The sequence below is a fragment of the Mastigoproctus giganteus genome, chromosome 12 (genome assembly GCF_048544385.1).
Source record: "Mastigoproctus giganteus isolate SK-2022 chromosome 12, ASM4854438v1, whole genome shotgun sequence".
Taxonomy (NCBI): Eukaryota; Metazoa; Arthropoda; class Arachnida; order Uropygi; family Thelyphonidae; genus Mastigoproctus; species Mastigoproctus giganteus.
This window is the reverse complement of record NC_143586.1, coordinates 28,276,292-28,289,679: the sequence shown is the minus strand read 5'-3', so window position 1 is coordinate 28,289,679 and position 13,388 is coordinate 28,276,292. Positions and strand designations below refer to the sequence as shown.

The following is a 13,388-nucleotide window of genomic DNA, read 5'->3' as shown; positions in this document are numbered from 1 at the left end:
AGCAACTAAGGCCATATTGCTCCAGGATATGCTGTGGTCATCCCCTGACCTTTCGCATCATCCGTATTTGGTGGTCACGGGCTCGAACCCCAGTCTGATCAAGAACCGTGTACTTCAGTCTTTCAAAAAGTGGCTTACAAGAAGCATTTAATGCATGGGTACGATAGTGGCAAAAGTGTGTAAAGTTCAAGGGAGAGTTTTGAGAAGGAGATATCCACAGAAGATTCAGATGATGACAATTAAGATAAGATCTTGCACCAATCCGCAAATTAAATGAACACCTCTCTTATTCAGAAAAAAGTAGCCGAGCTCACAGAAGAACCTAATTTCTAATTTCCAGGGTGAGGATGCCCAAAGCAGGAAGATTTGTAGTTTTACCTAAAAAGAAAGTTAGCCTGTGCCTCAGAATAATATGTTTGAAGTTAAACGTGTGAAGACTACTGTAACTGGTTACAAGTTTCAGAAGAAGACAGTTCTGAGTATGTGTTTTGTGTGACTGTTCATACACAGTATTCCTGTTATTCCAGTATAACAAGAGAACAAAATTTTTATTCTTTATTACTTTCCAACTGTGTATGAAGTTATTATTATCATTTCTTTTTTGTTAGTACAAAAACATTTGATTATAGGGCTTCAAATTCAATACTATCCCTGGAGTGCTATAGATACCCAGCACCAGAACTAATGTTACAAAATTCCACATGGGTTAAAGGCATGGAATGGGGTAAACATATGTCAAGACTGCTATAACTAGCCATCATCAACAATGGGGTGTGATGTCAAAGTTTTCAGATGATGTTAAATCAAAAGAATAGTGCTCCTTGAGGATAACTTAGATATGTTTCAGGGACAATCAGAAAAGTGTTAGCTATGAGTATATATATTTCAAAAATCGAAGGCATTACACTTGGGAAATAGCAACTCCAAAATAACTTGTACAATTCAAAACAGTAGATGAAAGGGATTTAAGGGTTATGATACAGGCAAGTTCTCAATGCAGTGCAGACAGGTTTCAAGGAGGTTGTTGTTTGATTTTTAGGAGCATTAGCAACTAAGGCCATATTGCTCCAGTTTCAAGGAGGAAAGGTATTGAATATTTTGGCTACCTGAGGTCTTCCAAGAACTTAGAGGAGAAAGTAAAGTAAATTAGTGTGAAATTTTCACTGTTACAAATGATTCTGGAACTACAAAAGCCTCAAGCTTCCTTGCACCATATAATACTAAAAAAAAAAAACCAAAACAAAAAAAAACAACTTATATATAGTAATAAACTCTGTAAATGAGAAATATCATTTTCTCTTCTACAGTGTGCACACAAGATTAAGTATTTTCTGATTTTTTTAAAATAAGAAACAGCTTTATTTGTGCATATTAAATGTTAACATACATAATTTAATGTGATTGATAAAACCTGACATTGCATAATAATCTCAACACTAATTATTCAGAGGTAGTAACACAACATTAATACAGTTCAATAATTGTAAACAAGTAACAGTGTAATAAGTTAATGTGCAATGAGATTAAATTCTCTTATTAAACTAAAAAAAAGGATTAAAACAGAGAAAGAGCTTTCAAAAATATAAAACAATACCTTGCAAAATGAATTCCTCTAATTCCAGCAAAATACTTGGCCACACTGAGGTATACATGAGCAATGCTTCCACAGAAGCCACACCATGAAGCATAATATATCAGGACAACATCCTAAAAAAAAATATCACTGCAGTAACCACTTTGGCTACGAGGGCTTAGAAAAACTCACTCACAATACTATAATTAATGAAAGGACAATAATCCTTAATACAGTGGTTTTAAAATTTGATATACAAGGTGCTCAAAAATCCACATTCAGCAGATAGCAAAAATTAAATTATACATACATAAAAGTGAAAGGAGAATACTATTTTCCAAGTAAAAGAAATTTAGTTTATTTTTATATAGTTGTCAAATGTAACATGCCATAATAACTGCTAAACCAATGGTTACTGGCTAAGTTTATGGACCCACTATGATCACACAGCGGGTCGAAAAACTGAGTTTGGCTCTAAAAAAAAAATATTTTACCACATAATGTATGTAATTTAAAGTGAATCTATTACCTCCAATTACATTAAACTTTACTGTAAAAACAAGAGTGCATATAAAATTTTCAATTATACGATCATGCAAGAATTTTAAAATATATTACTATAATAGCTGTTCCATATTACCATGTCATTATCCATTACCACAGAGTGAAATGTGGCAGTTGTGATCTCCTGAATACAAATTGTATTGGCCCTACGTGCTGTATCACAGTTTACATGGTATCTTACTGATGTACGAAGATGTCGATCAAGCCCGCCCGCTGTATAGTTCTTGATGAAATTAACTAATAATAAAAAAAATTAATTCGTTATTTAGAGATGTTAAAATTATTACACTTTTGAAAAATAAATGCATGCAAAAGTTCTCTGAATGTGTTAACTTTTCTATACATGAAAACTAATTCCAGTTTTAATTTGACTAAGTCTTCAAGTTTTGTGTATAACTTGAATAAATGTGTAGAGAATCAGACTATAAGGTCATCTTGGCAATGTACACCCACTCAGTCCCAAATGGAAGATATGATTCAATCCAATTTGAGGAGGTGAGTTCTCTATTCATGCTGGTTTCTTAGTCCTTTCTTGGTGCCTTGCAAGGAAGTGGGTAGGGAGGAAATCTCATCTATGAAGTCTTATAGTATGCAACCAGCAGGCACACTCAGCTGATGAGAAAGGTAACCAGGTTCAGAAAAATTGGCTAGTCTTTACAATCTAGTACCCCTTCCAATTGATTGTTGCGAGTAACAGTGATTGACACGCCTAGCCAGTCATGGTTAGTCTAAGAGTGTTTCTCCCCCTGTCACTGTTTTAAAATCAGAAAATGAGTTCCTGATTTTAAAACAGCAGTGGCACGGTGGGGGGGGAGAGAAACAAACACCCTAACGGAGATTAACCATAGTGGGCTGGGCATGTCAATCACTGCTAATCGCAATGATCAAGTGTATATGTCAATGGTACCAGACTAAAGACTAACCAAAAAATTAAATTATTAGTTAGATGACCAAGGCTTTTAAATTTGGGAAATACAGCAATACCCTGCATAGCACCACTGATAATTGGTACCGAAACTGTTCCGTGTTATATGAAACCATGCTGATTGAGATATAATTATAATGGGTTTTAATTGAATGCGTACCAGAGAGAGTCTATAAACAAATTATAATAAATCTATAAACAATACAATTTGCACTTGATAGCCAATTAAAAGGATTTGAAATAAAAAATATTGCAAAAATTTTATTAATGAAAAGGTTTTTTTCTCATTAGAGATAAGAAATAGACACATACTCTACTCATATCTAATGAGATGAGTAGAGTATGTGTCTAGGCTATTGAATGAATTTTAATATGTAAATTTGACTTAAACATAATTAAAAACCACCTTATAGTGAAACCCATGCTGTCTGAAACCCTGCAAAGCAAGGTATTGCTGTACAGTGAAATTTCACTAATTTGGGCAGTCTATAAATAAGACTTTTCCTAAACAAGAATTTCATGATCTAGTTTGAAAATTTGTTCAGCATGGTTACATAATTATCACTTTGTAAAAGTAAAATCATTCAAAACTATTGTTAGATAGTCCCAGCACTTCCAATGAAATTTAATCAAGTGATGACAGCAATATCATGTCTTTTTTTACATTCCATTACCTCATACAACCTCTGAGCCTATGACTCCCTGATATAGATCAGGGATTCATAGGCTCAGCTCCAAGTGTATATGTCAAAGGAAACAATTTGAAGTGTTTTGCTTTTTTGATAATTCCAAGAAGGGGTGAAAAGATAATAGCCAAAATTAATTATTATAACAAAGTGATATTTAAATTTGATTACAAATATCAAGTAGAAATATGGAGGTCCATATTATATTCTATAATATGGACCTCCTACTCCAATCCAAATGAGTGGTATGTTATTCTAGTGATCCCTGGTTATCTAGTTAGGAAACAACAAATTTTAGGCAGTTTATAATGAAAACATACTCCACATGAAGCTCCCTCACCCAAAATTGCCAGCATTGCCAATAAGACAAGTGATATTTTATCTATGATATACAGGAATTTTGCCAGAGGAGAGACAAAATAGTAATTATTCAGTTATACAGGGTGATTCAGGAGGAATAGTAAATATTTTGGGAGGTTATAGTGTCAATTATTTTGAGTAAAAAGTTCATATAAAAACTTGTGTCTAATTCTCAATGGATACGGAGATACAGCTATTTGAAATTGGTGTGCACAAAGCCATTATGAGAGGTATTAAAGAACGATAAATGACATTGTTTGTATTTACTGACTTTTTGAATGAAACAAAACACAAATATTTGACAAATTTTTTACAGTTCACAATAAATGTTCGAAAATCCCACTGCCAACCTCAATGCACTTTGCAACTGTTGTGGCAATGACGTGTTGTTCTTCTGAGGTCATCTTGGCATTCCTTTATGAGGGCAGCAGTATCCAAAATGCGAGTGAGCAATTAGTCTGTTGTATTCACTTTTTTTTTGTATACTGCACTTTCCATCCATCCACACAAACAAAAATCTAACGGAGTGAGGTCTGGAGACCTTGGTGGCCAATGAACGGGACCCACCACGGCTGATTCATCATTCAGGATACGTTCAATTTAGATATAGATATTGTATCACCAGATTGATATAATGTGCAGGAGCTCTGTCATGCTGAAAGTACATACCAATCCTTGTAGCCAAGGGATCATCCTCCAATAGTAATAGAAGTTCGTTTTGCAGAAATTCTAGGTAAATTGGCCCTGTAAGATGATTTTGTAACACAACAGGCCCAATCAACTGATTGTCGATGATACTGCACCACACATTTACAGAGAAGTGATGTTGAAAATTTGTTTCTACAGTGGCATGTGGATTTTCGTCTGACCACCTATGAGAGTTACAGGTGATGTTGGTACCATCACGGATGAAAGTAACTTCATCACTGAACAGCAGTATTATAGCATTTACCAACTGACAATTACAAGGCATTGTCTTATGGTTGAAGGTGTTGCACCCGCTGTATGTGAAATGGATACAAGACGTACTCACATAATGTTTGCCATACTCTTGTTTCTGGAACACGTGTAGAAATTGTTTGTGTGCTAATAGTAGGACTACATTCTACAGATTGAAGAATGTGTTCTGTCTCATCCACATTTTGTTCATTTGCACGTTCAGGAGAAATATGAGTGCTGGGAACTGTACCAATCTCATGCAATTTGGTGTAAACACTATTAAACGCTCTTGAATCCGGTATTCTGAGGTTAGGAAACCATTAATGGTATTCCTCTACAAGCAGCAGTAACACTTCCACCATAAAAACCGTAGACAAACACCGTATTGGCATATTCAGCATGTGTGAAGATGTGCAGCTTTCTTAACACTCCTAACACCAAACAGCGTCAGGTTATAACTGCTTCTTGGTCACATCTGATTCAGAGAGCTGTGCGTACCAGTTTCAAATAGCTGTATCTCCGTATTCATTGGGAATTGGATGCGTTTATATGAACTTTTTTACTCAGAATAATCTATACTATAACCACCCAAAATATTTACTATTCATCCTGAATCACTTGTATAAAGCTTTGGGATACTGTTTCAGAAAGGATGTGAATCTAAAAAAAGTATTCCTATATAGAGAAACTTATTGCTTTGTGGGCTGCAAAGCCTAAAGGGCCTGCATGACAAGATGATCAAGGTACTGAAGGCACTGTAAGGCTTAAGTAAATTATGGGGATTATATATATACAGGGTGTCTCAAAATTACATGGCATAATTCAGGAATGAGTTCCTCATATGTAGACAATAAAAATATTTTATATCAACATAGTTCCAGAAATGCTTGGTTTCCGAGTTTTGAAGGTCTGTCTGACACTTAACTGTTCACATCACTTTATAGTAATTGTTCAAAATGTTCACCTTCTGCCTGAATACAGACCTCACATAGACATCCTGTAGACTCACGAAGACGATGCCAAATTCCCATTGGCATTGTCGTACCCATTGCAGATGGTAAGGATACAGTTGGTGTTCTCGCAACACTCTCCAAATAGTCGAACAGCCAGTTACATTGCTATTGTGCGTGTGTTGATTCCAGGAGTGGCATGCACAACATCCAAAATCTCCTCCTCTACTTCAGAAGTCAGATTTTGGTTGTCCTCTGTCAGCAGCATGAGGTGTAAAGGTCCCATGTTCACAAAGGCAGCGATGGATACCTTCAAACGCTTTCTTGTCTGGACATCTTCATTCTGGGAACCTTTCGTGGTACAAACAACGAGCCTCCAGAGTATTGCCATCTGCCAAACCGTACATAAGTGCATATCCGCTTGCTCCTAATTTGAGTACATGGTCGGAATGGAAAACCACCAGATTTTGTCAGTACCTAGTGATGAAGGAAATCATCTGCGGAAGATAAGACATTCCGGTCAATAACTCGGGAACCAAGCATTTCTGGAACTATGTTGATATAAAATATTTTTATTGTCTACATATGAGGAACTCATTCCTGAAGTTATGCAGTGTATTTTTGAGACACCCTGTGTGTGTGTGTGTGTGTGTGTGTGTGTGTGTGTGTGTGTGTGTGTGTATATATATATATATATATATTTTTTTTTTTTTTTTTTATTTTTTTTTTTTCCCTTGTTGTAGACTGGACATTCCTTTAGTCAAAATATCATTATAACTGTTAGAACAACTTACTACCTAATCTCATAGAAAATTAGAGCTTAAGTAAACTTAAGGGAGGATCAGAGAGATAACTGATCAAAACCAGGTGACCTTTTCTAAAGAAACTTAGTTTCCATGCATCTTGAAAGTCACTAAATATGTGCACAGGGTGCACCCCAACTACAAAGCCTTTAATGCTTACAAACTTAGTGATTTTTGAATATTTTATGCTAATTTTTCCCCTATCAATAAAAAATTATTATGCAGACTAGAAATAATGTCACCTTCATATTGTTAATGGTTATTAAAAAAAATGTGGACATAAGTGGCTGTGTTGGTGCATTTTACAGCAACATTTTAAAAATGCTATAGTATAGCTGGAATTCAACATGCTTTATCAAATGAAATGTACTTATAACCATAATACTTATTTTTACATAAAAATCTAAAAACTTGACTCAAGACATTTATAACAAATCTGTTTATATGAATATTTTTCACTAATCTTTCCTGGAATGATCAACAGGATCATAAGTAATGAAAAGATAAATTATTATACCTATAACTGTCACTTTTTTAAAATAATGTTTTGTAACAGCCAAATTCTATTTTAGAAAATTAATTTACCAATCTCTCAAGAAATATTCTCACTAAGGCAGTACAGTACCATAAAAATTAACTTTTCTCATACTGTTCACTCTCAATGGGAAAATATGGTGAGGAAAAATATGGAAAATAGTACTGAAAATAGAAGAAAATTCTTGATGACATCATGAAATACTCATGTGTTGCATGATATAGTCAATGCAGTAGAATTCTTTGTAACAAGGCAGGACCTGCTGCAGTAAATAACTCAAATTTTTGCAAATGGTTTGATGGTATCTTGTGTGATTCAAATAACAACAAGATGATTTAAATAACATCACCTTCCTAATTACACTGCATTTTGGAAATGCTTATTAAGTACATATATTTTACTCTTACCAAAACAAATACCACAATTTGATCTGAAGGAAAGATATCATATTTAGCATAGTCCTGATTTTTAAAGCAGGCTAGAACTATCATTTCTGTTTAAGTGCCTCATGTACCTTCTCTGTTTGGCAGTGTTTGATTCATCTCTATACAAGTGTTGATGCATCTTGTGATGTTTTGTTCAACAATGATCGTATTACTTCTGCAGACATGAATGGAAGAACTTTAAAGTTCTCATGAATGGGAGCTATAAAATGGATATTATTGACATCATCTGTATGCTAGATAGTAGTACCTGCTACTATCTAGCATACAGATATAGTCCCTGCTAGATAGTAGTCACCAGCTACTTTCTATCCCTGACCCAGCTCCATGTGAAAGGGATGGAAAGTAGCTGGTGACAGCTTGCTGTTAACTGGGCTAAGTGGCCAGTCACTCAACACTGACAACAAACCATGACACTATACTATGATACATGTACACCACTACACTGATTGGCCTTTATCTGTATATGGTAACTACACATTATATAATGCAGTGTTACCACAGTTTGGTCTGAACCACATCCCACCATAAATTAGAAAAAAAAAAAAGTACAGATAACAGTTCTTCTGTGGTAGCTTAGTTAGTAAGATACATCATCACCTGCCACTCATTTGAGGAAATAGAAGTTATTCCATGTTTTTCAGTCTGCACAACATGCAAATTGGCCTGTGAACTAACACTTCTCAAATACCATCAGCCCCAAGGCTGCTGTCCGCTTCTCTCCAATGGGCTGTGAACAACTTAGCTATGCCAATTTTTTAAAAACCCAATCTGTGTTATTCCCATAATAAAAAGTCTTCTGCACCTATATTTATCATCAGCAACATCCAAAAACTCAGGTTTTCCCCTTCTGCTTCCTTTACGTTTCTTCTTAGTGTCTTTTTAACTCCGTACAAATGACAAACTGCCCTACTGTGGAATACTCTTTCAACATCTGGGGAAAATTAATAAACGTAAGACCCCTTTGACTGCTTAAAAGAGGAGAGTCAAGTTGAATAATGATCTTTCTTCTACAAACCTCATTCCCTGTCACATCAACATTCAGCTTCTGCTGCATGTACTTTCTATATTTATTTTCATAATTCTTCTGAATAATTGACATATGCAATTTAACTGTCTTCCAAACCAACATGAACATCAAACTAGCCAATCACAGTTGAACTCTGACCTCACTAAAATAAATTTTCTTCTTCTCACCTTACATGATTTGAATCTAGACCTTCCAAACAAGTGACAAGCACATTTGTCACTTGTTTAGAGAGGTCAAGGATCAGTTTTTTACAAGTTTTTTTATAGTCTCAATTACTATAAAAGGTGATATTTAAAAATGCAGTAGGAGTTGTATAGTTTGGAAGAAACTTCCTCTGCCTTGGCCACACGGCAGTGTTGTTCATAATTTAATAACCTTTACAAGCAAAACCAAGTTTTAATTGTAAACCAGAATGAAAAATTTCATTCCATCAAAAATTAAGAACGACAATGTAAAAGCAGCTTTTCATATTTTAACTATAGGATATCTACAAACATAAAAGCTAAAGTTTAAGGTCATTATCATTTAAATCTTTATCAAATATTATAATAATAATAAAAAAAAATTAAAAAAAAAAAATATATATATACATAAAAAATATATATATATATACACACATACAAATCAAACTTACCTAAGTTCCTTTTGTTAATCTCTTCTTTTAACAGGTACTGGCTTTCCTGCTGCAGCAAAATAGAGAAGCCTTACTTTTACAATTGAAATCACGTCATCTGTAAGTATATATGTGAACACTTCACCAATATCAATAAAATAAAATAAGTTGCAAGTTTTTACTTTATTTTTAAAGTGTGATTTCTACAGTGCTTTTATAAGTTGTTTGTGAAATTGCAAATACTGCAGAGAACTAAATCTCAAAAATGCTGGATACCAGTAAGATAAATTGGAATAAACAAGAAACACCACTAATATAAAAAAAAAAAACTGCCATTGTACAACAGTCAATAATGCAATTTAAAGTGTCCCTTGTGTAAGTGTAAACATGACAGGTGTGCATGTTAGGTTGAGTGCATGAAGTACATGTTGTTCTAGCAGCCACCAAATTAGACTGCAGCTGGGGGGTCTGGCTGGTGTGAGATCATAAAACAGAGAAGCACCGTCCACAGTGTGATCTTCCCCCCCCCACACACAGAGCATCCTGACCCAATGACTTTTCTCCCCTACAATCTCTGCTTCCCTTTCCCCAACCTTTTCACCACCAACTTTTTACTGCTCTCAACAGTCCCACCTGTGGAGGGTGAGACTCCTCCAATATCCCTTTAACTTCCAATTTCCAAGTGAATATTGGTCCCATGCTCCTTTCAATTAAATAATTTCCACCATTTTTTATATATATGTATAGGGACCCTCCGTGGCAAGCTCAGGCACAGTCCACGATTAGCCCCTGTCAGAGACTATCTATTCCCTACTATACCCAGCTGCCTGCTCTTGGCAGTGGACAGACAACATGGGGTCCCACTAGTTAAATGCTGGAAGAACAATAGACCACACTACACTGCAGATTAATACCAAAACCCACACTATCTCTGGCATGCATTGTTATGTTTTTCAATCTATTAGGACTAATACAATTCAAAATGAGCCTAAGTAAACCATTCCAGCAAGTGAGAAATACCAGAACAGTGCTTTCTTGCAACTACTCATTCAACAACAGAGAGGGGGGGGGAATCACCTTTATGTGCCTAGTGGGAAACGAAATAACCCAGCAGCAGCAGCCTGCACTTGACAGGTAAATCTTGAAAATAACCATTGCACATCATCATCAATTTTCAATCCACTGCAGGATGAAGGCCTCTCCAGCAACTTTCCAGTTCCTTCTGTTTTGTGCAATGACCATCCATTTACTACCCAAGAACTCACAAATTTTACTGTCCATCTCCATTGTTATCTTCCAGGTTTTCTTTTAGCTCCTCTTGGGTACCATTCTGTTAATTTCTTAGTTCATCTGTCATCATGTCTTCGAGCTGTGTCCTGCCCAAGACCATTAGTTCTTTAGTTTTAATAAGGATGTCCTTTATTTCCGTTTGCTGCCTAATCCATGCATTTCTCTTCTTATCTAACAGTCTGATTCCTAATATAATTTGTTCCATTCTTCGCTGTGTAGTTTTCAGCTTCTCTTCCATTCTTTTGGTGAGTGCACAAGTTTCACTTTCATGTCATGGTGGGGAGTATACATTGGTTCATTATTTTACATTTCAGACAAATTGGGATATTGCTCCTCAGTATATGACTATATTTCCTGAACGCTATCCATCTGAAATTTATTCTTCTCTTGACTTCCAGCAATTTATTATTATCACAGCTAATGACTTGTCCCAAATAAGTATATGAATCAACCTTTTCAATTACTGCTCCTTCAAAGATTATATCCCTTTCTGTGGAATAGTTGTTCATTGTTACTTTTGTTTTAACCATATTCATCTTTAGTCCAAAATCCTTACTAACCCTGCATAACTGATTAAGATTTTCTTCTAATTCTTTGGAATCATGGCTTATCATCACATCTCATGATGTCAAAATCATAAATGCTTTAGGTATTCTCTTTATTGGTATGGTTGCTTTCTGCGACTGGTCTAATCTTCTGAAAGCTTCTTCAAGAGTAGCAGTAAATAACTTCGGAGATACGTCTTCTTATCGAACTCCTTTCTCAATTTTAAATTTGCTACTCTCTTTGTCTAGTATAATAAAAGATGAAACCTTCTCATATATTTTCTTCAAAATCATAATGTATGGGTATTTATGCCTTGTCTTTCCAGTGCCCAAAACATTGCCTTATGGCATATGGAGTCAAATGCCTTTTCATAATCCACAAATGCCAGGCATAATATTTGCTTTCACCTCTTCTTCACATGCAGTTTGCTTGTCAATTTCAAGGAGAGTTACATCATAAGTCATTTACATGCGAGTCAATGCAGTCACATACGTTGGCAGTGTCCAAAGTTTCGAATCCCAAGTCTTTCCCGATCTTCACAATGTCTTCGGTAATTGTCTGAATCTGGAGGCCTCATTTCAAGAAGGATGTAGAGCTGCTGGAACAAATACAGAGAAGGGCAACAAGATTAGTGAATGGAACAAAGGGTTGCTCTTATGAAGAAAGGCTTAAGTTTTGCAAATTACAGTGTCTGGAGACTAGGCACCGGCGAGGTGATCTGATAGAGGTGTATAAAGCCTTGAATGGTTGGAGCATGCTCAATGCTGATGGGATTCTGCCTCTTGCTTAGAATAATCACCTGAGAGGACAAATTCAAATTGAGGAAAGACAGATGTAGGATAGATGTGTGGAAATTTGCCTTTAGCCAGTGGGTAGTTGGTTGGTGGAACACGCTTCCATCCCTTGTTGTGGAAGTTAATAGCCTAAATAAATTTAAGGCTCAGCTGGACAGGTATTTCGAACGAACGGAGGGGCGAAGTTTTTTTTTTTTTTTGGCTGATGCTGCATAAGCTTGCTTTCTTGCATCATATGCCTCTACTAATGCTCATGCTAAAACATGGTATGTAAAAAGGATAGGTGGAACAGGACCAGGGTATTTTTTTTTTTTTTTTTTATGAAAACCCCAAACACGAGAGGTATCAAAACCTATAGTACTTAGTACCGTGCATGGGTTGAAGGAGAAGTATGGGGGGAGGGGGATGACGGAAACTTTGCTCTAGAGACTAAACATGGGTTTCACCACTTCAAGCCTCCAATAAGCAAAGTGGTGGTATTTCACCGGTTGATGAAAGTCATCTACCACCTAGGGTATGTCTGCCAGGGGCAAAGGTTGATGACATTGTAGAGCAGATACCATCTTTTAAGGACACAAAAGGTGATATTGTTGTACACGTTGGCACAAATGATATTAAGAGTAGGACACCAGTGGAATTACTTAATAAGTACAGGTCACCGTTGAAAATAAGCCATGAATTAGGGTTGAATTTGAAAGTGTCTGCAATTCTGCTCAGACACAATTGGAGGGAGTATATCATGAGCCTTGTCAATCAATTCGGCCCTGGAAAGATTGTGCAAGGCACAAGGGGTAGAATTTATTTCAGCCTGGTCTGTGCTTGTTAACAGGAGAGACAAGCTTCTACAGGGATGGAATACACTTAAACAGAAAGGTTGTAAGAATATTTGCTGATGCTATCAAGGCAGTGTTAGGTGGATTGAAAAACTGCTAGCTTGGGGTAAACAACTTATACAAGGACTAATAGATTAACAGTAGCCACTTGCAGAGGTGAAAGTGATTCTTGCACTGCTTCTATTGGAATGAGCAGCAGCCTGGAAAACAAGATGCATGGTATTTCAGAGACTGCTGGGAGTCATTCTGGTACAAGTAAACACATGGGTTATGTTAGGGTAGCTAAGAATAGGAACAGCTGCATGTATACTTGCATATACACCAATGGTAGGAGTTTGGTAAATAAATTTGATGAATTTGAAGTATTGCTCAAAACATAAAAGGCAGATATTGTTGGGATATCAGAGACGTGGTGTTACACATATATAAGGAATACAGAACTGGAATATGAGGAGTACAATGTGCACAGGAAGGATGGAAAGGGTTATGCTATTAGTTAAGAAA

The 13,388-nt window shown here is 35.9% G+C and overlaps 1 protein-coding gene across 1 annotated transcript in view; it reads right to left on the bottom strand.

Annotated features, from left to right (window-relative positions):
* The window catches only part of LOC150076820 (thioredoxin domain-containing protein 11), a 116,999-nt gene that overhangs the window by 17,095 nt on the left and 86,516 nt on the right, over positions 1 to 13,388 (bottom strand). Inside the window, exons 9-11 of the mRNA XM_090385690.1 lie at positions 9,443 to 9,491; positions 2,214 to 2,374; positions 1,595 to 1,707 (exon numbers count right to left, since the gene is read on the bottom strand). Of these exons, the coding sequence (XP_090241816.1) occupies positions 1,595 to 1,707; positions 2,214 to 2,374; positions 9,443 to 9,491 (323 nt within the window). The remainder of the gene's footprint in view (positions 1 to 1,594; positions 1,708 to 2,213; positions 2,375 to 9,442; positions 9,492 to 13,388) is intronic.